Genomic DNA, 22,574 nt, shown 5'->3' with positions numbered 1-22,574 from the left:
AAGCCACTTCTTGGCCCCCATCATAACCTCTCCATGGTGTCTGACACAGCTGGCCGCTCCTTCCCTCTCCAAACCCTCTCCTGGCATACGGGACCAACTCCCTGGCTTTCCTCCTAATTCCACTGCTCCTTCCCCCCTTCTCCCCAACCCCCTCTAGAACAGAGGTTCTCATCCTGGGCAGATTACCCCCAGGGGACACTGGGCAATGTCTGGAGGCATTTTCAGGTGTCCAACTGGGGAGGGGGTGAGGTGTGGAGTGCAGCTGGCATCCGGCGGGCAGAGGGCAGGGGTGTCGCTAAACCCACTGCAACGCACCGGCAGCCCCCACCACAAAGACTTATCAGGCCCCAAACGTCATTACTGCCACGGTTAAGGGACCCTGTCTTAAAGGAGGGTGAGCCCCAGTGCTTTGTCCTGGCCCCCCCTCCCTGCTCTCCTCCCTCACGGAGCTCACCCACGCCTGTGGCTTTAAATCCGGGCCAGGTGCTGCTGCCGATTCCCAAGTGCACCTTCCTGGCCGCCACCTCCCCGAGCCACAGACCCCCGGCGTGGCGTCTCTGCCCGGCTGTCCCATAGGCACCTGAAACGCAGCTTGCCGGCTCCATCACATCTCTCCTGCCCTCCCGTCCCCATCTTCTCCAGCTCAGTTATCGCCACGCCCTCAACATCCCACCCACCAGGAAGTCGTAGCTGCTCTGCCTCCAACACATCACCTGCCCCTATCTTTACTGCCACCACTCTTGTCCATGCCGTCAACACCTTTTGCCTGGACAATTACAAAAAGCTTCCTGGTTTCCACTGGCACCCACTGCATCTAGTCTCCACATGGCTGCAGCAGTGGGCATTTTAAACAAGACATGTCTCTCCGGCTTCACACACTCTCCTGGGCTCCCTTTCCCCTTGGAATCCAATCCAAGGCTTTCTGCGATCTGGCCCCTGCCCTTTGCCTAACTCCTCTTCTCCCCTCCTTCTTTCTCACTACTCCCAGCCACAGAGGGGCCTCTTCCAGCTCCTTGAACAAGCCCAGGCTTTCCTTTCTCGGGGTCCTTGCACTCATTCTTCCTCCGGGGGCTCCTCCTTTCACATCTGCGTGTGGCTGCCTCCTTCTCATTCTTTGGGTTGAAGCTCAAACTTCACCCACGCCACCTCCTCGCCGAGGCCTCTCCTGACCGTTTCTTTCTAGAAGCAGCTCCCCCTCCCTCCCCACTTAAGGCTGACCACGTCGCCCCACTTAAGGCTGACCACGTCGCCCCACTTGCTTTCCTCGGTGCTCACTGCACTCTTGGGGGTTTGTTGATCTCTCCTAGTGAACGGGAGCTAGTCCGCTCTCACTTCCACATTCCAGAGGCTAGAGCCGCGACAGGTGCAGGGAGAGTGCACCTCAGTGTTACTGAATAAAGAATCAGTGATGCTCAGGGCTCCCTGAGGGAGGGGCTCCTGCCCCCCGGCAAACCAGGTGAGGACCCTCTGTGGCCGGCAGTGTGGACACGGCCCATGTCTGGCCTCCCACTTAGTTGATCCCAGGCTACGAGCCCCACTCACCATCACAGACACACAGGACAGGGACGGTCAGAGATGCGAGACGGCAGGGCCCCTCCAGGGAGAGCGTACATGGCAGGGCAAGGTGATGACAGGAGCACAGCTCTGGGTGACTCTGGACAAGCCAAGCCCCCTCCCCTGGCATCAGTGTCCCCGTCCATAAAACCAGGGCTGACCTAGCTGGTCCCCACAGTGGCCTCCAGCTCCAAGGCTGGGTGTGGCCGCAGGGTTGGGTCAGCTCCCTCCCCCTCCTCGGCCTGACACTTCATGACCTCCGAAATCCACTCTGAAATCAGGTTTTGGCCCTGAAGGGAGGTAACCCCATCCTCTGAACGGAGCAGTGAGCCAGAAGGGGCCGCTCCTCCCGCTGTGCAGGAAACACTGAGGCAGGGCAGCTGGGGCCAGCCAGAGCGGGGTACAGGGTCCCTGGCAGGCGGGAGCCAGCAGCTCTCACGAGACGCTCTTCCGAAAGGCCCGAAAACTGGACAGAAAGGGTCTGTCCAGACTTGGCTCCCCTTCCTCACGTTCCCCTCCGCCCAGGCCAGGAGCCCCACCCCTGGGCCCCCCGCCTTCCCTTGCCTTGCAGCCATCAGCAAGCCCGGACTGTCCTTCTGCCGAACATCCAATCTGCCCCCCGCCCTCGGCTCCACCACGACCCCAGTCACCCCACCCCAACCCCCTCACCTGGACAGCAGCAGTGGCAGTTTCTCCTCCTGTCACTGACACACACTTGTCTCCTCGCCACACAACTTCCCACCCCACATTTAACCCCTTATAGGGCTTTCCCTGGGTGAGGAGGGTCAGGTACCCTGGCTCCCCGCCTCGTCTTCCCCCACGCCGGCCCTCTGCACCCCAGTCACCAGGGACCCCAGCAGCACACCCCCATCACCCCAGCCCCTGCTTTGTGCATGCTCACACAGCCTCCCGACTCAGCCTCCCCACTGACGTCAGGGTGATCTATTGCTCGCTGGCCCTGGATGCCCCCATTGTAACAGTCCCTTCACCTGTAACTATTGTGCAACATATGCTTTCTCTGCTTGCCAGGAAGGCAGGACTGGCCTGGTTCCCTCAACACGAAATCCCAGAACATACAGAGAATCCCAAGCAAGAGCCGGCCCTTGGTCATTCCCTGGGGGGTGGAGGAGTGCAGGGATGTGCACCAGCCCAGCCTACACCACACGTCTCACTTAATCCTCACCACAGTCCTGGAGGAAAATAACATCGACCCATTTTACAGATCAGAAAAGCGAGGCTTCAAAGAGTTAAGAGGGGTGCCCAAGGCTGCATGCTTGATAAACGGCTGGGCAGGAACTCAAAGTCTGCCTGATTTCAAAGCTCAGGTTCTTTCCTGGTACCACAGGACCCCCCCCAGGGGGCAGGTGGAAAATGCAGGTGACGGCAATAAGCAGAAGACTAGCAGCTCCCGAGTGCTGTAAACCCTTTACTTAGATCATTTTGTTTCATTCTTGGCAACAAGCTTATGAGCTAGGGATTATTATTAGTTCCATTTTACAGCCGAGGAAACTGAGTCATAGGCAGGAGAGTCACCCAAGCTCTCCCAGCAATGCATGGCACACTCAAGACTCAAACCCAACCACTCGGCTCACCCTCGCCTAGGCTGCAGGGAGGGACTGCATGGGGCTGCAGGAGGGCTGCCTGTCTCTCCCCCTCCTTCCACATTTCCTCAGCCCCATGGCACCTGACAGGGACCTGAGGTTCATGACCCATGGATACAGGGGCCCCTTCCTCGCTGGGATCCTGCTTGTCTCCCTATCCTACCCATCCTGCCCCTGGCCAAAGCCCCTTCATCTCTCCCCTGGATCGTTACAATGGCTCCTAACTGGTCTTCTTACCCTGGGTTTGGCCCCCAGGAAGCCAAAGGGGTCTTTTAAAGCTGTAACTCCTTCCCTTAAGAACCTCTAGGGGCTTCAGTTGCCCTTAGGATAGAGGCTAAAAATCTTTGCTCACCCCACAGAGCCCAAGTAGCCATTTTTGGGGTGATGTGCCAACCTAGGATCATTATGGGAACACTGTGTCAGAATCCTAAGCGCGACTTGATCAGATCCATCCTACACCAAAGACCATCTCTTTTATTAACCTCCTTTCCATAAATGCTTCAAGTCTCCTGGGAAGTTCTTCCTGGCATCTAATTTTCTGCACCTCATACCACTAAGCTGGTCCCCTCTGGTTCCAGAGGCTGGGGAGAGTGAGAGAAGCCGGAGAGTTCTCCCAGGAGCCAGCTTCCATCCACCCTTACCTCGTTCCTCCGACCAGCTTACCTTCCCCTTCTTGGTGAGGATCTGCTTATAATACAACCAGCCTTCTCTCCTGACATCACTGAAGGTCGTGTCTGACAGGTCAGAGGTCGAGTGTCGCTTAGAAGGGGCATCAGCATCTTCGGAGGTGCCCCAGCTATCCAAGGACTGCAGCAAGACACCAGAAGGCAATTTAGGGCGGCTCCCACAGGGCCAGCATCTCAGGAGGCCCATGGGCCACACGCAGCCACGCGGCCCTGGTATGTGCCTGCGCTGCACTCTGTTGTGCTGTGCAGCCGCAGGGTCCTTGCTTGCCTTCTCTGGACCACTTGTTTTGAGGTCATGAGAGGTGTGTGATGGGGAAGCCAGAAAGGAGGAAAGGCTGTGCCCTGCCAGCAGACCACATGTCCTACCACGCTACAAAACACCAATCTCAAACTTCCCTCAGCTTTACAGACTTAGAGGGATTAAGTAAACAGAGGAAGCAGTTCTGTCAACAAGAAGTTAAATAAACAGGGGAAGTGGGAACATCAACAGAGACTGAGTCTGTGGAGCAGGGGCTCATGCCCACAAGGGGTTAAATGGAGGAAGTGAGAGTGTCACCAGGACTCCAGCAACAGAGGCCACAGGTCAAGGGAGAGTAAAGGAAGCAGAGGAAGTGATAAGGAAGAAGCCAGGTGATAATGTCTTCAAGGTGCTAAACCAGGCCCAGATATCATCAAGGGTTTGCAGTCAAGATGAAATCTCTCCCAATCAAACAGGAGCTGAGGCCATTTCAGCCCCATCCCAGTCTCCCCAGGTCCTGAGGCTGGAAGTCCCAGCCTGTCCATCGCATCTCCCCGCCGTGCCCGCCCCTTCTCAGTGTGCCCCCACTCCTGAAGACACAATGCAGATATTGATGGCGTGCCTCCCCCGCGCCTGGCACTTTTTTAGGTACTAGGGCTACAGCCGTGAACTAGAAAAATGAAATCTCTGCCCTCATGGAGCTTATATTCTAGCTGGGGAGGTAGGCAAGAAACAAGATAAATATATAAATTGTATCACATATAAGAGCTAAGGAGAAAAACATAAAGCAAAGAAATTTCAGGGGTGGGGGTTGCAATTGTAGGGCAGCCCAGAGCCCAGCGAAGAGGGTCATGGGTTGAGACGAGGTGGGGTAGAGGACAGAGAAGACGGGAGGGAGCAGCTCACTTCAAATCACAGCAGTAAGTCTTCCCGCCATGGCCCTGGCTGTGCCCTGCAGCCGGGGAGCCGGCCCCCTCCGGCCTCTCCCTGCCCCACTCGCGCACACACACATCCGCCACTCACCCCATCGGTGAAGAAGCTTCGAAGCATCCGCAGGCTGGGCACTCGGTTTGGCAGGCGCCTGGGGAGTGAAGACCGAGGAGCGTGAGGGCTGCGGGAAGCATGGCAAAGCCCTCACTCTCCTGTCAGCCCCTAAGCCCCAAGGCCAAGAGGACTTCCAGGGAGGGGGCACCCTGCCCCGGGGTGTGGAGAGGACCCTACGGCAGACCAGCCACAGCAGCAGCGGGTCACGGCGGCCCTGGGAGACCCCACCCGCCCCGGGCCCAGACAAGGCCTCACCGCAGAGCCCTGCCCTCATCCCGGAAGGTGTTGAGTCCGTCATCGCAGGACTTGGAGCGCTCCGTGGTGATGGCCAGCAGGTAGGAGGAGCGGCGGCCGGCCTTGATGCTGCCTGCAAAGCCACCCACGTGGGGCCCCCAGGTCAGCCAGGCAGCAGGTCGGGGTGTCCCCAGAGTCACCAGGAGGTGACTCCCCCCATGGAGCCCCAGGAGCACCAGTCACCGGGCAGCAGGCCCGAGGGGGACCCCGGGGCCAGGCAGCGCGAGGCAGGGCGGGCTGGGGCTGCGGGGCGCACTCACTGCAGTCCTGGGAGTAGTGGCGGCCGACGGCAAAGGTGAAGGTCGGGGAGGACGGGCTGGTGCCCAGGACGGGGGCCGAGTTCATGGCGCTGGAGACCACCGCAGAGGCGGGGACGTGCTTGGCTTGGAGGTCAATGCTGGGGCTGGTGGGCTCATCTGCACGAAGGAGGGAGTGGTGGGGGGAGGTGGCAGGAGGCTGAGCCTGCCTGCCCACCCCCATGCCCCCCTGCCTCGCCAGTCCCAACGCTCCTCACCTGCAGGCCCGGAACACGTCCCTAAGCCCCTGAAGCCCTCCAGTGCCCATACCCATTGCCAAGGTGACTGACCCACCAGACTGTGGTCAGGGGCTCTCTCCCCTCAGCAAGAGATGAGCCTCCCCATCACACCCAGACACCCCGAAGTGGGGCTGAGCCACCATCCTCAGGCAGGACTCCCTGAGGGCAGACACTCCCCACCCCCAGACTGAGGGATCCCCAAGGGCAGGGGCTGGGTCTTCCCATAGCTGGGGACATCCTGAGGCCAGGGACTGCCTCCCCCATCAGACTGAGAGCTCCCCGAGGGCAGGGACTGGGCCTCTCCCATCAGACTGAGACCAGAGACTCTCTTCCTAAGAGAAGGGGCTGGGTGTCTCCCTTGGATGAGGGCTGGCCGGGGGAGCCCAGGACTGTGCCTACTCCCCCCTGCCCCAGGCCTCTTCTCCCCTCACCCCAGGCTGCCCTGCGGTGAGCTCACCACTCCATCCCTCGGCTCCTGGCTCCATTTCCGAGTTCTTGGCTCCCAGTCCCATTATCTTGCATCTCAGTCTTCCTTGCAAACCCCTAGCCCCAGCCCATCCTGCTGCTCCACAAACGCCTCATGTCCAACAGACCTCAACTTTTTCCTGCTTCTCCTGCCCCGGGGTGAGGCCCCACCCTCCACCCAGGCCAGAAATCTGGCAATCGCCCACCTCCCCACTTGCGCCTCTCCCTTGCCCATGTCTACTGTCACAGCGAGCCTATAGCCGTCCCCTCCGCCCGCGGGAGGGCCCCACCCGGAAGGGCAACAGTCTCTCCCATCAGGGTCTCTGCACTCTGTGCTCTCTTCCTGGAAAACTCTTCCCCTAGCGACGCCCATCCTTCTCATCCTTAGATGAAATGTCCTTCCTCCACGATGCTCTCTTGGCTGCCCGTGCCCCATCTGGAGCCCCTATACTTCTGTCACACACCCGTCCCCCAGATCATTTTTATCTGATTGTCCAGGAGAGCAGAGACCCTAGCACAGAGCCTGTTGGAGGGATGGAGGGAGGATGGAAGGAACAAAGGAGATAGGAACAAAAGAAGGATGGAAGGAAGGGAGAAAGGAACGAAGGATGCAGGAAGAAGGAAGGAAGGGAGGGAGGGAGGGAAAGAAAGAAGAAAGGTGAATGGAAAGATGGTTGGAAGGACGAATGAGGTATGATGAAAGAAAGGAAGGAAGGAAGGACAGACAGACAGATGAATGGATGGACAGAGAAACAAGACGAGCTCATCAGCAGCCAGCCCAAAGCTTTGCCTGCAGTAGACAAGTGGGTGAGATATGACAGGGCGCAGACATCCGAGTCTCCCAACACAGCCACCCGTACCGTCACTCACCGATGAAGGGGATGGAGGCCAGAGAATCCTCGGCAGCAGCCAAAGGGGCCACCTTCCTGCCCAGGCGCTCCCCACGCCCACTGGCCTCTGATTCTGGGTGCTCATCACCAAACCCAAGGTTCATCTGCCTTGCAGGGGGCAGCTGGGCCTTGCGGCCCGTCGGCGGCTTCTGCCTCAGGACCACCTCGTCACGGTGATCCTCAGCAGGAGGCTCCCGGGTGCTGGGCTCTGGCCGGACAACCCTGGGTGGCTCGGAGGCCTCTGGCGGGAACTGTGCAGGGGACTGGGCCAAGCTGAAGGTGGGCAGCCCCCCAAAGGGTGAGTCCCGGAAGGAGAGTGCATGCAGGAGGCCAGTCCGGCGCTGGAACGAGGGGCTGTAGCTCCGGTACCCGATGTACCCGATGTCGTCCAGGCCCTGCAGGCCGGGTGCGGGTGGGGCCTGGGGTGCCGGCAGGTCCCGCAGTGGACAGGCAGACGTGCGGGCAGACGGACGCTGGGGAGCCCAGCCACAGCGCTCGAAGCGGGGTGACACCAGCGCCCCCGGCTCCAGCGCCTCGGCCGAGCGGGCAGCCCGGCTCAGGTAGTCGTCCGAGCGGGCTCGGTGCCAGCCCTCCTGGCCCAGCTGGCTCAAGGTGTCCTGGGAGGTGGAGCAGGGCCACGGGCGGTGGGCAGTCGCGTCCTCCAGCCGGTCCTGGGAGGCGCTGCGGGCCCGGGGAGGCATGGTGGGGCACCGTCGCTCCCCCGCCCTGCGGGGCACCTGGTTCGACAGCCAGTGTGACAAGGCCTGCTGGCACTCCAGTCTGCTGGGGGGCACCCGGCTGCCAGGCTCAGGGAAGGCACGGGGCATCCGGGGCTCCGAGGGGAGGCGGGGGAAGGCACCAGGACTGGGGCGGGGCTGGCTCATCCCCAAAGAAGGGGTGTCTGGGTGGGCACGGGCGGCAGGCGGGACGCAGGGCCCTGGGTCGCTCCAGGCAGCAGGACTCCGCGGGTTACTGGGCAGTGCTGATTGGGGCACGGGCACCATAGTGGCCCAGGCAGAGACCCGGGCCGGCGGGGCGTAGGTCTTGCGGGGGTAGCAGAGGGGAGGCGGCTCTGGGATGCTGTGAGCCTCTCCGGAGTAGGGCTCGTTCCCCTTCAGGTAGGCGTCCTGGGAGTAGGCCTGGCCAGAAACACAGGGGCAGGTGAGCAGGGCCGGGACATGGTGGGCCCGGGGGCTCAAGGACCCCAAAGAAGGAAGGAGACGGAAGGGAGACGACCAATGGGGGTCTGGGGGTAAGGGGGATGTGCTCCAGAGAGTTCAGGGGAGGACAAAGAAGTAGGAGGCCTCTGAGACTCCAACAGGCACCCACAAACTTGAGAAGCAGACAGGGTTCCCTCTGCCTGGTTTCTGTGAGGCTCTGTGCCTGATTTTTCTAAATCTCATGACCAGGACTGCCTTCAGCCACAGACATTCCAACATCTGTTTTCTGTGGTCCTTCCTCATCCTGGCCCCAGCCGCCTCCCAGCCCTTCTCCCTTACGGCCAGTGATGTCCACAGCCCCTTGGGCAGAGCTGGGAACCTAACAGAGACCAGAGAAGGAAGCCGGGTGAGTGGGGTGTCCGGGGGGGTGGGCCGGGGGTGGGCGGAGGCTGGGAGAGCCCAGCTGTCCCAGCCCCACCCCACTGGGGCCTGAGCAGGAGGCCTGCTCCTGGGCCACTGGGAGATGAACTTGTCCACCTCCTGCTGCTTCCGTGCCAGGCTGAGGGGCCTCGGGCCACCTTCCGCCACCCTGGGCCTGGAATTTGGCGCGGGGTGCCGAGGCGGGCGCTGCATTGCTGAGGAGTGACAGGGCCGGTGGCCAGGCCAAGCCAAAAAAGGAGGCGGCCCCCAGGGACAGTGGCCTTGTGGCCCGGGCCCAGGCTGGCCCTGGATGAGTTGTCCGGGGGGGATGGGGGGCTATCCCAGGACTAAGTCTCAAAGGATGGGACGACAAAATCACACACACAAGGAGACAGTCAAATACACACCCAGACACACACAGGGCAAAACACAATGAGCCACACTCACACACAAATAACTACACCTCCAGTCCCGGCACAAACATCATGTGACGAGGACGAGCTAAACCACACCCTCGCACACCCTGAGCCCCCTTCAGACCCGCACCCACGGGCCGGAGACACTCACATACCTCTCCCTCCTGCCATCCTGCCGGCTCCCCGGCGCCCCGAATCACGGCGGCGGCAGCATCCTGGCCCGCCCCGTGCTCCTCCCGCCCCCACGGAGCCCCCACTGCCCGGAGCCACCTCCGGGCCCCCTTGGCCAGGCCTCCTCCCTGCGGCCCCCTCGGCCCCCACCCGGCGCTGGCGGCTGGCAGGAGGAGGAGGGAGGGGAGGATGGGTGTGGAGGAGCCGCTGAGCGTCGGCGGTGGCGTCAGCAGCCGCCGCAGCCCGATTGGGCCCCAGCCTTGGCTCCAACCACAGGAATGCCTGGGCCCCACCCTCCGGCCAGCCGGGGCGGGAGGGGGACACGAGGCCCCCAGATGCTGACATCTGGGGCCAGCTGCCCACCCGAGCCTGGGTAGCAGGGCCCGAGGCTGCCGCCCTTCCCGCTCCTCGTCAGCTGGAGAGAGTGGGGGACATACATCCCGGGCACCGCCCTGTCACCCCCTGCCAGAGCTTGCCTCGTGCCTAGGTCTGGGGGGAGGGGCACGGGCCAGGCCTGGGAGACTTGGGGTGAGCTGGCCCCATCCTGGAAGGGCCAGGGGACAGTTGAGGTCAGGGGGTGGGGAGCGGAGGTTCCCAGAGGGGCACTGCGCCAAGCATGGCACTGTCATTACAGTGATTATGTGAGCATGCCCAGGGCAGAAGCCAGCGCCGGCTCCCAGGGCCTCCGGGCTTGGCCCTCAGCCTTCCCCTGGGGGACAGTGACACTGGGAGCAGGCAAACTGGCAGGCTGGGGCCCAAGAGGTGAGGGAAGTGGGCACTGGGCAGAGAGGGCTGCCCTGGGCTCTGGGACAGGGCCAGGGGAGGCTGGGGAGGAGGAAGGCTGACACAGCATGAGAGAGAGAGAGAGAGAGAGAGAGAGAGAGAGAGCACGTGAATGTGTCTGTGTGTGTGTGTGGAGTGTGAGCACACGGGCACATGTGTGAGTGCAGGAACACTGTGTGCCATGTTGTGCCTGTGCTCTGGCTGTGTGTGGCAGTGAAAGTGCCCGTGGGGGGATTCGGAGGCATACTATGACTGTAAATGCACGTGCCTGTGGTGTGCTGGGACCTGCTACGACATTTGTGTGGTGAGAAGTCAGAGTATGTGTGTTGTGATAGGCTGTCGTGTTTGTGAGCATTTGTGTTGCGGGGATCAGGATGTTGGTGAGTGTGCTGATGTTACTCTTTGTGAGCGTACGGATGGTGGTGCACCGTGATACAGGGGCGTGGGTGGGGTGGTGGGTGCCTGAGTGGGGCAGGGGGTTGTCTGTATCACAGCATGTGCCTGGCGTGGCGTGTATGTGTTTTCACACACCGCAGTGGCATGACATGCCATAAAGGGGGTACAGAGGGGTTGTGTTGTATGGCTGTGTATCTGGTCTATCCGGTGTGTCCTGGGTATGCATGGTATGTTGTATGAACAAGAGCAGTGACAGTGGGCTGGGGCAGAGGGTGCTGTGTGCGAGTGTGTGCAGCCACACCTATTGGAGACACACTCGCTTGGGGAACAGGCGTCTCCCGTGGGAGCAGACCAGAACGTGCCAGTCTGGAGGGCCCTCGGAGCCACCCTCCCTGCAGACACCCTGGCAGGAAGCCCGCCTGCCCTGAATGAAGCAACAGCCAGCCCCAGCCCCGGGTGGGCCGGCTGCTCTGATTGGGCAATTCAGGCTGGTGCTGCCCCATCCACCCCTAGGACTGGCCGGTCCCTCTCCGCCTCCCAGAGGGGCCAGTGCAGGAGCCAGGGCCCAAGGAGAAGGGCTGCACCCCCCACCCACACCCCGGGCCCCCCCACCTCAGTCACAGAGAGGGACTCACCAGCTGGAGGATGTCCTCATCCTTGGGCATGATGGAAAGTTCCAGCGTGTCATCGCTGCAGAGACAGAGCAGAGAGTCAGGCCAGGCTGAGGGAGAGCAGGAATCCAAGGGCCAGGGCAGCCCGGGGGCCAAAGCGGAACATGCAGGGACATGGGCGGCTGGGAGCTCCCGAGGGAGAAGGGAGCGGGGACACTCACCTGTTCTGGATCAGAGCTATGACCTGGGAGTAGGTCTTCCCAATGACACTCTCCCCATTCACCTTCACCAGCCGGTCTCCTGGGGACAAGGGGCAGAGCCCAGGTGAGCAGGTCGGGGAGTGTCAACAGCCCTGCCTGAGAACTGCTGTGACAGCTACAGGTGACAGTGGGGGTACGCCTGGATCCCAGAATCCCATCCTAACCAGAGGTTAGGGAGACGAAACCCACAGGGGTGCAGTGAGTCAGGTAACTGTGGCAGCTCACCTGTGCGGAGCCCCGCCCTGTGGGCGGGGCCATCATCCTTCACATTCTTGACGAAGATGGTATCCATGGGCTCCAGGCGGTGCCGGGGGGAGGGTCCTGGTGGGCAGCAGCCAGGTTAGCTGGGGGTGGCTGCTGAAGGTGACACCCACGCACAGCTACACACACAGGGGACACACACTCAGAGAATGATTACACTCAGTCGGACACAAACAGATACACAGACCCACACACACAGGGACGCCAGAAGCAGACTCACAGGTGCACAGAAGCAAAGGGGACACACGCCTGGGAGGACAGAAACTGACAAGAACACACAGAGCCACTCCTAAAGTGCCCACGGCGCACCGGCACAGGGCTGGAAATGCGAATAAAAAGGAACAGGTACAGACCTAGCCCTTCAGGAGCTCACTGTCTAGTGGGAAAACAGATCCCAAAGAAAAAGAGAACCACGAGACAAGGGGAAGATGCTATAAAAGGGTCGGGACAGGTCCTGAAGATATGTGGGGGGAGAGGACCAACACAGGGAAGGGTCCACAGCCCCAGAGCCAGGGGGAGCCACAGAAGGGCCCCCAACTCAACAGACCCACAGAGGCGCCAGAACCCTAAGATTCACCCTGGGGGAGCATTCATGACCACCCACCCCACCCACATTGCGTTACACCCCAGCAAGCCTCCTCCACTGCCTCAAAGCCCTGCTAACTGTCTGCACGGAGTGGGGGACGGGCCTGGGCTGGGGACTCAGGAAGGCAGCGCCCCCAGGCCTGCCCAGTACAAGCCTTGGACGAGCAGGAAGGCTACCTGATCAAGTTCTGCCTTTGGGACAGTAAGGGTGATGCAAGGGCAGTGAGGCTCACATCTGAAGAGAGCAAGACTTTGGGGCCCCCTTACTCCCAAAGGACCCCACTTTATCCCCAAGGACAGCCCTTGCTCAGCTATACCACCCCCCTCGCCCCGGCCCCCAGCCTGGAACCCCAGCCTGGGCCTCTGACAGTGGCCCCGCCTAGGCCAGGAGCAACTGGAGAGTGGCGGGGGGGGGGGGTCTCCTGTGTGCCCCCCACCATGTGCTGGGCTCAGAAGAGCTATGGAGTGGACAGACTCAGAGGAAGGCAAATGTGAGGAAAGAAAGAAGGTACAGAGTGGGTGAGGGGGAGACACCCAGAGTGAGCCAAGGCAGGATGCACAGAGAGGAGCAGAGTGCAGGCAGGCTTGGAGCACCCCTCCCCATTCCTTACCTCCTCCTCGGCCTCCATTCTCTTCCTCCTGGAGGGGACAGAGAGGCGGGCGTGGGCCCTCAGGCAGCCCTGGGCAGCACAGGGGGGAGGGGGCAGCTGCCCCAGGGCGGAGCCCCTTCACAATCCACCACCCAGCACCCCACCCCTTATCTCCCTTCAACTAGCCTAGCAGAGGGAGGGGTGGGAGAGGTGTCAGCTGGAACATAAGACTCAGCCAAATTCCCCAACAACACGACCTCCCCTCTCTAACTCCTGTTGCTCTCGCCTTCCCCCCCACCAGCATCCCAGCTGTCTGGGAGCTCCCAATCCAGTGGGGGCACCCACAACCCCTTCCCTTGCAGAGCTTCCTGCCTATTGCAGGAGATGTCACAGGCCCTCGCATACACAGAAGACCCAGCAAACCCAGATAAGCAGACAAGGCAAGTGCAAACAGTGGCTATCAGCGCTAAGAGAATGGAAAGAGGGACTGATGAATGTCCCTCTAGGGGAGGGAATTTTCAAGCCAAGTTTCAGGGTGGCAGAGAGAAGGCCTTCTGAGTGAGGGGAATGGAGCATGCAGACAGACAGGAATACACATGTGTAAGGCTGGATCAGCCGAGCTAATGGAGAAAGTCAATATCAGCAAGTGACAAAAGGAGATACTCATAAGTCAGACTAAAGCATTCAAGTTGGAAGGGAGAGAAAGAGGGAGCCAATGAAGGTTCTTGAGTGGGAGAGAGTGGATGTGAAAACAGCACCTAGGGAAGAGGATTCTGGCAGCTACAGGGGTGAAAACTGGAGTTGAGGAGGCCCACTGGGAGGCCGCTGGGATCGTCCTTGTGAGCGAGGGAGGCGGGCACTGGGTCTGGGGAGGAACTAGAAAGGAGAGAGAGGAGAAGAGCAGAGAGAGCATGAGCTAGCAGGAGGTGGCTGTTTAGAGCTGGAGGGGACCTTTGGCATCATCTTGTCTACCCTCCTCCACAGATACACCCATTTTACAGATGACGGGGCATGACTTGTCCAATGCCACCCAGAGCCAGGGCCAGAACCCAGGACTCTCTGGTACCCCAGCCAGGGCAGGGTGGGCCCCAGTGAGGCCACTGGGCCTTCCCATGTGGGGTGCAGGCCGCAGACACATGCACAGCCCAGCAAGTGGGTAAGGCCAGGCAGACGGCTGCACCTGGACAGTTGAGCTGCCGAGGGCTCCCAGGCCAGCAGCAGGGAGGAGGGGAGAACACAGCCTCCTGCCTCCAGGCCAGGGCCCCTCAGCGCCAGGCAGGTTCTCAGGAAGGGATGGAGCCCCTCCAGGGATCCTCCAGTGCCCACTGTGAGCGGGGTCTCTCTGAGACAGGCCCACCACCCAGCCTAGACCACCCAGGCCACTTCTGCCACCGTCACCCCTCAGCAGGTTCTCCTGAGACAAGGTGGCCGGGGCCTGAGAAGAGGGGCACCTGAGGGAGAAGGGGAGGAAGGACTAGAAGTTCCAGGGAGCTGGGGGACTGGTGCCCTTGGGCATCAACAAGGCAATGCCCCCCACACCATCAGCCCCCACTTCTTGCTCTTAAGCACAGCTGCAGCCAAGGAGGACAGTTATGCAAGCTCACCCAGATTCAGACATGGATATGAGAGGTGCACGTGGCACACATTTACAAACACCCGTGTGCACCTACATAACACGTGTGTGCACATGACCAGCATACCATGCACACGTGTGGAGATAGAGGCATGCAAGCACATAGACAGTGCAACCCGATGTCTTGGTTCCCTGGCAGGTGGGACCAAGGTCCCCAAGGGAGAGTCCCCCAACAGCTGCGGAGGCTGGTCCCAGCCCTGGGGGAAGGGGAGAGAGGAGTTCACAGACTCCAAAATAAATCTCTCTCCTCCCCACTGGGAGAGGGGTGGGGAAGGGAGCAGGTCTTTCATGGGGAGTGCCAGTTCCTGCCTGGGGGCCCCTCATGTCTTCCCTCACCCCTGCTTTGCTGTCAGGGGACCCCCTCCCCAGCTCACACTCCTGGGCTGGGGTGAGGTTCCCTGGTCTCTGGACTCAAGAGAACTTGACATTTGTATTAGGGCTTAGAAGGGCCCTTAGGGATCAAGTGACTTAATGCCCTCAGGTTACAGCAGGAGAAATGGAGGGGTGAGGCTGTCCCCAAGATCCACAGTGAGTTAGGAGTTGGACCAGACTAGAACCCAGGGCTCTTTCCAGCACATAGAGGTGCAGCTAGCAAGGACCTGGAACCCTCGAGGAGGGGTCCCAGGGGTGGGTTAGGGCAAGCTCCCGGAGAGCCCAGGTGGAGGAGGCGGACAGCAGGCCCAGCTCGGAAACACCCAGCGGAGCAGGGTCTGGGGCTTTCCTCCAAGGTTAGTCACTTTCAAAGAGCGAAGTGTTTGGGGGACAGGGGGTGAGGTGAGCATCCCGGCTCCCCCACCTCAAGGTCTCTTGCCCTGAGCCAGGCACCCCTCCCTTCTCCTGAGAAGACTGAGCCCAGGGTGGTTAGTGGGATTGTCCACAATCACACGGCACAAATGATCCGGCCAGGATTCACACAGCAGAAATGATCCTCCATTTCTCCTCTGCATGGCCCTCCTATCCTGGCCCCAGCAGAAAGGTGTCAGGTTGGGGCCCAGGAAGGGTTGTTTCTCCAGGTGGGGCCAAAGTACCATGGAGAGGACATGTGCCATGGAATCTCCTCTCACCCCATTCATGTTTCCTTGGGACAGGCCAGGACAGTGAGCAAGTGGGGCGTACCTTCAGGCTGCAGTGCACGGCTGACTCGGGTGGGTACACGATGAAGTGGCGCAGGGTGAAGCCAAAGCCATCCTGGAGACTTTTGTGCAGCAGCAGCGTGCGCGGGCCCTGCCAGGGGAGGGGGCGCCCAGGAGAGCACCCATCTCTTGGGCCCAGTGGCAGCTGTGAGAGCACAGGGAGACAAGGCTGAGGGCCAGTGTGACCGCACCCCCAACTCTGCACGCAGCTGGCTCCCTTCTGCAACCCAGCAGATCCCTGGAGGACTGCAAGGGGCCCATGGGCCCCAGGGGCACCAAGCACCCTCCCTTGCCCCTGACTTCCTTCCTCCCCACCCCCATCAGTCCAACAGCTTCTTCTTTCTCTCTCTTCCCTTCAATCCCCTCATGATGCCTTTGCCTCCAGAGAAATAATTCGCTGCAGCTAGCCAGGCGTGCATTCAGTTTAGTGCAGCAAACCTTCACGAAGCATCTCCTATATGCACCACACTAGACACACAGCCTTCCTGCCAGGAAGTGCCTGCTGCTGTCTGAGCTCACTCCTGCCTGCTGCACAGTCACACACACACACACACACACACACACACACACACTCAGACATGGGCACACACACTTATGCAGACAGAATGGCCACACACAGACAAGCATTCATGAACACACGAGGATACAAATTGCACAGAGACTCACAGATGTACACACACATGCCAACTTATTAGTCACATACACATGGACACACAGTTGCACAGAGCGACTCTCATACACACATGTACACACGCACACAGTACATACTGCAGACATACAGACCTGCACATGTCTGCAACAGACATGAGCATGCACATGCAGACAGGCACACATGCACAGCCTTGCACACACATGCACCCTTCAGGAGCAGCAGCAGGAACAAGCACGAGACTGAGAGCATCAAGGGAGCAGAGTGGACATCAGCCAAAAGAAGGGACCTCCCGAGGCTCTCGGGCACAGCCTGTGTGTGTGTGTGTGTGTGTGTGTGTGTGTGCTGGGGGGGGCGTGGACACATTCTGCCCTCTGCTGCCAACCTCTTGAAATGTTTGAGATTCCCAAAGATGACCTGGCTGAGGGTGTCTGAAGACAAGGGTTTGGAGGCACACAAGCTTGTTTCCAGGACAAAAGGGAGAAGAGGATGCACAGTGCTTAGAGGGAGTGAGAGAGCTCCCTCCTTCGACAGAGAGAGAGAGAGAAAGCGGGTGCTGGAAGGTTGTAAGAGATTCACGCACAGGGAGGCAGACTGGAGAAGATGGGGGCCAAGGGGGACGCTATTCAGGGAAAAGGCAGGACACCTCCCTCAGGGGATCCCTGACCCCCAGTACCAGGCAGCCTGGCCTGTAGGTGTCCCTAATCCAAGCCCATCAGACAGCAAGGAGTCCCTTGCTCACAGACAGTCCCCAACTTCCTCTCTCCTTCTTGGCACTGGGCAGGAGCCTTCAGGAGAGGGAAAAAAGGAGGGGCTGGGGCAGAGGGGGAGAAGCTCCCCAGGTCTGGGGTGAGGAGCTCCAACTTCATTAAGTTCCCTCTTTTCCCCTTCCAGCAGCCTGAGAAAGCTTAAAAGTATTTGCTGCCCAAAGGTACTGGTGCAAGTCCATCCACCTGCCTGCTCACACTTCAGGGGAAGAGGGAAGGGGGAGCCGGCCCGGCCTCCAGCCCTCTGCTGGGGATTTCTGCATGAGGAAAAAGGCTGGGCTGCAGTCAAGGGAGCTTGAGGGAAGGGCTATGTCCTCAAATCTCAGAGGATTCAAGAAAAATGTGACGGAGGCAATAAGCTGGCTTCATCCAGTCCCAAAGGACAGAGCCAGGTGGAAGATAAAGGGAGGCTGCATAAGGAGGCTCCAGGCAGGGACTCTGCTCCAATCGGCAGTGCTCTATGGAAAACTACTAGGATGAGATTGTGAGCTCCCCGTCCCTGGAAGGATTCAAGCAAAAGCTGGACAACCACCAGTCCAGGAGGCTTTTGCAGGAATTGATGTCCCCTCAGCTCCTTCCACTTGAAACTAAAGCTTGGCCTCTCTGATTGAGCCTCATACCCCAAGGGGTCTGGGGAGCACAGAGGAGAAAATTCTCCGGAAATTCTGCTGAGGTCTGAAATCCCCTGGATTTCCTATCTTTGCTGACCTGGCAAGGAACTGATCGGGGAAAGAAGAGGGCTTCAGGGGACCCAGCACTGCCCTCTCCTACCAGAAGCCTCTGCCCCTCCCCAGTGTGGGCCATCCCCCTCCAGGCTCCCCACCCCCCAGCTCAGAGCTGAGGCTGTTCGCAGGGCCCATTGTCTGGCTGGTGTCCCGGATTAAGGTTTAAGCCACCAGCTGCCCAGGGACGAGAAGTGACTGGGACAGGTCCCCGCACGCCCCCCGCTCCTCCCCCAGCACACATCCTGCCTAGAGCTGCCACTGCCTGAGGGTGCCACTCCCTGGGGGGCCCTGCCTGTAATCCAGGGCAGTGGGCATGCCTTCCTCTCTCAGGTCCCCTCTTCACCCGGGCCCTACCGGTGCCCCCTCCCTTATCTCTGTCACTCCCTCTTTTCCTTCTCTCCAATCTCCCCCATCCCTTTCTACCACCCATCTACAGCAACCACACCCCTGCCTGATGAAGAGACACCGCAGCCCCCATCAATGGCCATATCGGGTGTCTCCTCTATGGAAGTTCTTCCTTAGGTTTAACCTCAATCCTTCATGCTGTTATACTTGCATGTTTTCTCTCATCTTGGTTCTTGCTCTCATCTTGATGGGGAGGGAGGTGATGGGTGCAGAGACAGAGAAGGAGCCAGCAATGAGAACTAGAAAGGTGACTAGATTAGGGGAATATGGCTCGCTTACAACTCTGCCTCTCTGAGATAGGCACCACATGGAGGCAAGGGGATAAGAGGAAGAGGCTCAGAGGTACGCAGGGACATTACTGATTAAAGCTCTCCTGGCCCAGATCTATTTCCAACCACCCCTACCCTCATCTCAGGAAAGAAAGATATTCAGAAATACCAACTGGTAGTGGGAGAAGGGCAAACGGCCCCAGGGCCACAGATTAGGCAGAACTGGACACTGATGGGCTGACAACACCAGGAACGAGAACCCAGGAGTCCTGCTCCTCCACCATAACGAGGTCACTGCAGGGAGCACAGCATTCACGCCGGGCACGGTGCCCACTGTGACTCATGCCCTCCCAGCCCGGTCAATCCCAGACATCAGAAGCACTGCCCCTGCCCCAGCCCTGCGGGTCCTCAGCCTGAGATCACTTGTACCCCTGGGGTCCATTCTGCCCCTCAGCCTCCTTGTGTGTCCCTGTGCCCAGGTCCCATACCAGGGGTAGGGCACGATGGGGCCCACTGGCACACTCAGTGGTGCCCCTGCCTTGCTCTGACTCAGGGTCCGTGCCAGCCCAAACTCTCGAGTATTTCCACATGTACAGTGTCCCTTCCATCCTTCCACTGCCAGCAAACCAAGAGGGCTGAGCCCCCATGTGTAACCTAGACTGGGGGCTGTCATCCAGCACCCCTGGAAAAGGGCCAGCCCACAAATCCTGCCACCCTCACGCCCATCTCCGAAGCCCCTCACTGACTGACTCTCCAGGGCTATCAGTTCTGGAACGCCCGGGGCAGGGCGCACACAGCGCAAAGAACTCAGAGAGCTGAAGACGCCGCCCCACCCACCCCCTGAGAAGGCCAGCGCCAACCCCTGTCCCCGACACCCCCAGGCCCACGGCGCTCACCCTGGACGGACGCGGCCCGGGCCCGCGACGGTCGCTGTGGCTGAGGCAGGGCAGCCATAGGCAGCGCGGCTCCGGGGCGCTGCAATCCACGCCGACGGCGCGCTCCCAGCGCCAGCCTCCGGCCCCCGCGCGCTCCACGCGCCACACGGCGCTGCCCACCAGGGCCGCGGCCGGCGGGGGCCCCCGGGCCCGGGCCGCCGCCCCGACCCCTGCGCGCCGCGGACCCGGCTTCCGGAGTGGGACGCGCCGCACGGGAGCCTGCGGCTGCTCTTCGGCGCCCGGCGGGCGGCGTCCTCAGCCCCCGGGGTGGCAGGCGGGCCCCGGGGGCCCCCACCCGCCCCTCGGAGCCCCTGGGCCCGGGACTCGAGGCTCCGAGGGGACGGACAGCCCGCGCGGACGGCGGCAGGACGGCTGGAGCGGCTCCGCGCCCCCCGCGCTTCCCCGCTGAAGGCGCCCAGGCCCAGACACGCCGGCGACTCGCGCAGGGCAGACACCTCCCCCTCCGGGGCGGCCCCTGACTGCGGCCGCCCGGATCCCACACTCTGTGCCCCGCCACACACACCAAAGGCACTCTACAGCCCCCGCACAGTCACACACTACAAGCCCTGTGCAGGCGCACACACACACACATACACACACACACACACACATACCTTCCCCCTCTCACTCACACACAAGAACTCACACACTGTACCCCCCTCCCACACACATTGTACTTCTAGTACACACACACAGTTATGCACACACATCCAGCTTCACACACTCCAAAGATATACCCAACATGTCCCTCCCATAGATGCACACACAGAACACACACACTACTCACCCTGCACAGACTCACACCACACACTCACACATCCATACAAAAGACACCCTCCCATCACACACAGACACTTTGAACACATCTTATGTGGTCCACACACCCCAGAGACACATTCACAAACCCCACTCAGGTAGTGAAATGACGTGCATCTGACACAGAGCACACGCACTCCATGCACTGATGCCATGCCCTTCTCAGATGGGACACGCACACACACTGCCCACATGGGGCATGGTACCCTCCCTATAATACCCCCCCACCAGAGGTATAATGTTATACTCCAAGGCCACAGGTGGAGCCCCCGCCAGCCCACGGGGAAGTGTGACGGACCCTCTTTCCCATCAGTCTGCCCGGAGGGGACACTACCACACCGACAACAGGCTCTGAGCTCGTCCCCCCAACCCAGCCGCCCAGACCCCTCCTGTGAGTCAGACAGGAAGCCCCGTGTGCAGGCCAGACCCTGCCCTCCTCCCCTTTCCTGGCTCCCTCTTTTGCAGGCCCCTTACCCAGTGGGGTTGGCAAGGCATTGGCTAGTAGGTATGTGATCACCACTACCACCGTTTCTATCCCACTTGACTGTCAACAAGCAACGTGCTTCTCCCGCAGCCACTCTCCGTAGCCTGGGGTCATTACCATGATCTAATTTTCAGAGAAGGAAACTGAGGCCCAAGAGCACCCAGCTTGTTGTGGCAGCATGGGGCCTCCAATCTTAGCCCCTCATTCTGATTAGGACCTTAGGCCCAAATTCCAGCAAGCAGCAAGGGAGGCGAGGCTGGGCAGGGCAGGGGCAGCTCCAGCCCAATCCAGGAGTCCAGGGCCGAAGAGGCCTAATAAGTGCCAGGCCACTGCAGCAGCTCCCAGAAGGGGGAACCAAGGAGAAGAATCGGCTCCCCCTTCCCTCCCTACAAACATTTTCCCCACCTCCCAACCCCTTCCCACCACCCACAGTCCCAGGCAAGAAACTGCCCGGATGGGGACCACATGAGACGTACTTGGTCAAGAAAGAGGGGGGAGATGGAGGGGCAGAGAGAGGGGAGAGGAGCTGGAGACCAAGGGGGGAGGGCAAGGAGTAAAGGGATGGGAAAGGGGACTGCAGACCAAGGGAGGGGAGGGGAGCCTGAGGGGCAGAGGGAGAAAAAATAGAGGGCTACGGGGGGTGGGGTGGGGGGCAGGATTGAGGGAGGGAGAAGGAAGCCAGGAGGAAGGGTGAGGGTGAGGCGTGTGGGGGCCAACAGCCTGTGTCAGCCAGGAGCGGTTTTGTTCTCCTGTTTCCTGTTTGCCGCTTGCTGGCCCCCCAACCCCACCCCCTGCAGGAGCTGGACCCCCACCCCCACCCGGAAGCCAGACGGGAAGAGCGAGGCTGCCACCAGCGCTGAGTCAGGAGAGTGAATGGAAAGGGACAGTAGTGGGGGAGGAGGGAAGCAGGACAGGAGCAGAGCATCTACCCCTCCCCCAGTCCCCGAATTGCTGGAAAACCAAGGATTCTGGGCCAGGCGGGGCCACTCTTGCTCTTGCTGAGAGGCTCAAGGGACAACTTCCAAAGTATTCACCTTTCTGTCTTGCTCCCCAAAGGCCAGACCCCCAGAGTCCAACCGGAAGTGCCATCAAGAGACCCTCGGCCATGTTTAATTCTGTGGCCCCAAGCAGAGGGCAATGGCCATGGGGATGTCCTCAGTTCTGAGTCTGGTCTGCAGTCCCAGCTAGCAGCCAGTAAGTCCTTCCAGCTGTCTGACCTCCTTCCTCTTGCTGCAAGTCCAGGCCTTGCTTCCTAGGAGATGGAGTGACTCTCCCATCTCAGGCCCCAGGGAGCCTCTCATCACCAAAAGGTAGTGCTGAGTGCCTGGACCAAGAGCCACCTCCCCTGATACAGCTGGGGGTTTTGGGAGCTGCAGGGTAGGGACAGGTGGAGAAGCAGTGTGGGGTTTCTGCGCGCAGCACCGTAGAGACCTTGGAAATGATCAGCCACACACGATGTCCGTTTCCTGCCCTCTAGCCTGGCCAGGGCAGCAAGGCCCAGCAAAGCCCGTAACAGATTCCTCCCCCTCCTCCACCCCCAGCTGCCTCTACAGAGACTCCGGGAGATGGGTGCACCAGGTAGGGCCTCAAAGGTTGACAGAGTTTGAATAAATGATCCTCCAGGCCCAGGGAGCCTCTCAGCCCCCTCCCGCATTTCCTCTGGGAAAGGAATGTGGGGTGGGCCCCAGAAGGCAGTGGGGGAGGGGGCCAAGGGCTGGGAAATACCAGGCGTTACTGAGATTCTATTCCAAGCCTTCCTGTTGCGAGTTGTGTGTGTCCTCCACATACACCCTCCTAG

The 22,574-nt window shown here is 60.4% G+C and overlaps 1 protein-coding gene across 6 annotated transcripts in view; it reads right to left on the bottom strand.

The window, feature by feature from the left end:
* ARHGAP23 (Rho GTPase activating protein 23) overlaps positions 1-22,574 on the bottom strand; it is a 71,753-nt gene that overhangs the window by 32,221 nt on the left and 16,958 nt on the right. For 3 of the 6 annotated variants that reach the window (XM_037808520.1, XM_037808521.1, XM_037808523.1), the window contains exons 2-11: positions 15,710-15,895; positions 12,982-13,009; positions 11,750-11,845; positions 11,486-11,564; positions 11,289-11,343; positions 7,288-8,446; positions 5,678-5,833; positions 5,379-5,490; positions 5,103-5,160; positions 3,819-3,962 (exon numbers count right to left, since the gene is read on the bottom strand). In XM_037808520.1, coding sequence (XP_037664448.1) covers positions 3,819-3,962; positions 5,103-5,160; positions 5,379-5,490; positions 5,678-5,833; positions 7,288-8,446; positions 11,289-11,343; positions 11,486-11,564; positions 11,750-11,845; positions 12,982-13,009; positions 15,710-15,895 — 2,073 coding nt within the window. Of the gene's footprint in view, positions 1-3,818; positions 3,963-5,102; positions 5,161-5,378; positions 5,491-5,677; positions 5,834-7,287; positions 8,447-11,288; positions 11,344-11,485; positions 11,565-11,749; positions 11,905-12,981; positions 13,010-15,709; positions 15,896-19,437; positions 19,716-22,574 lie in introns of those variants that run through there. The other 3 variants (XM_037808525.1, XM_037808522.1, XM_037808524.1) reach the window with 3 other exon arrangements.

The sequence above is a fragment of the Choloepus didactylus genome, chromosome 18 (assembly GCF_015220235.1).
Source record: "Choloepus didactylus isolate mChoDid1 chromosome 18, mChoDid1.pri, whole genome shotgun sequence".
NCBI classification, from domain to species: domain Eukaryota; kingdom Metazoa; phylum Chordata; class Mammalia; order Pilosa; family Megalonychidae; genus Choloepus; species Choloepus didactylus.
The sequence above is the reverse complement of the archived record's forward strand: the minus strand, read 5'-3'. Positions and strand labels throughout refer to the sequence as shown.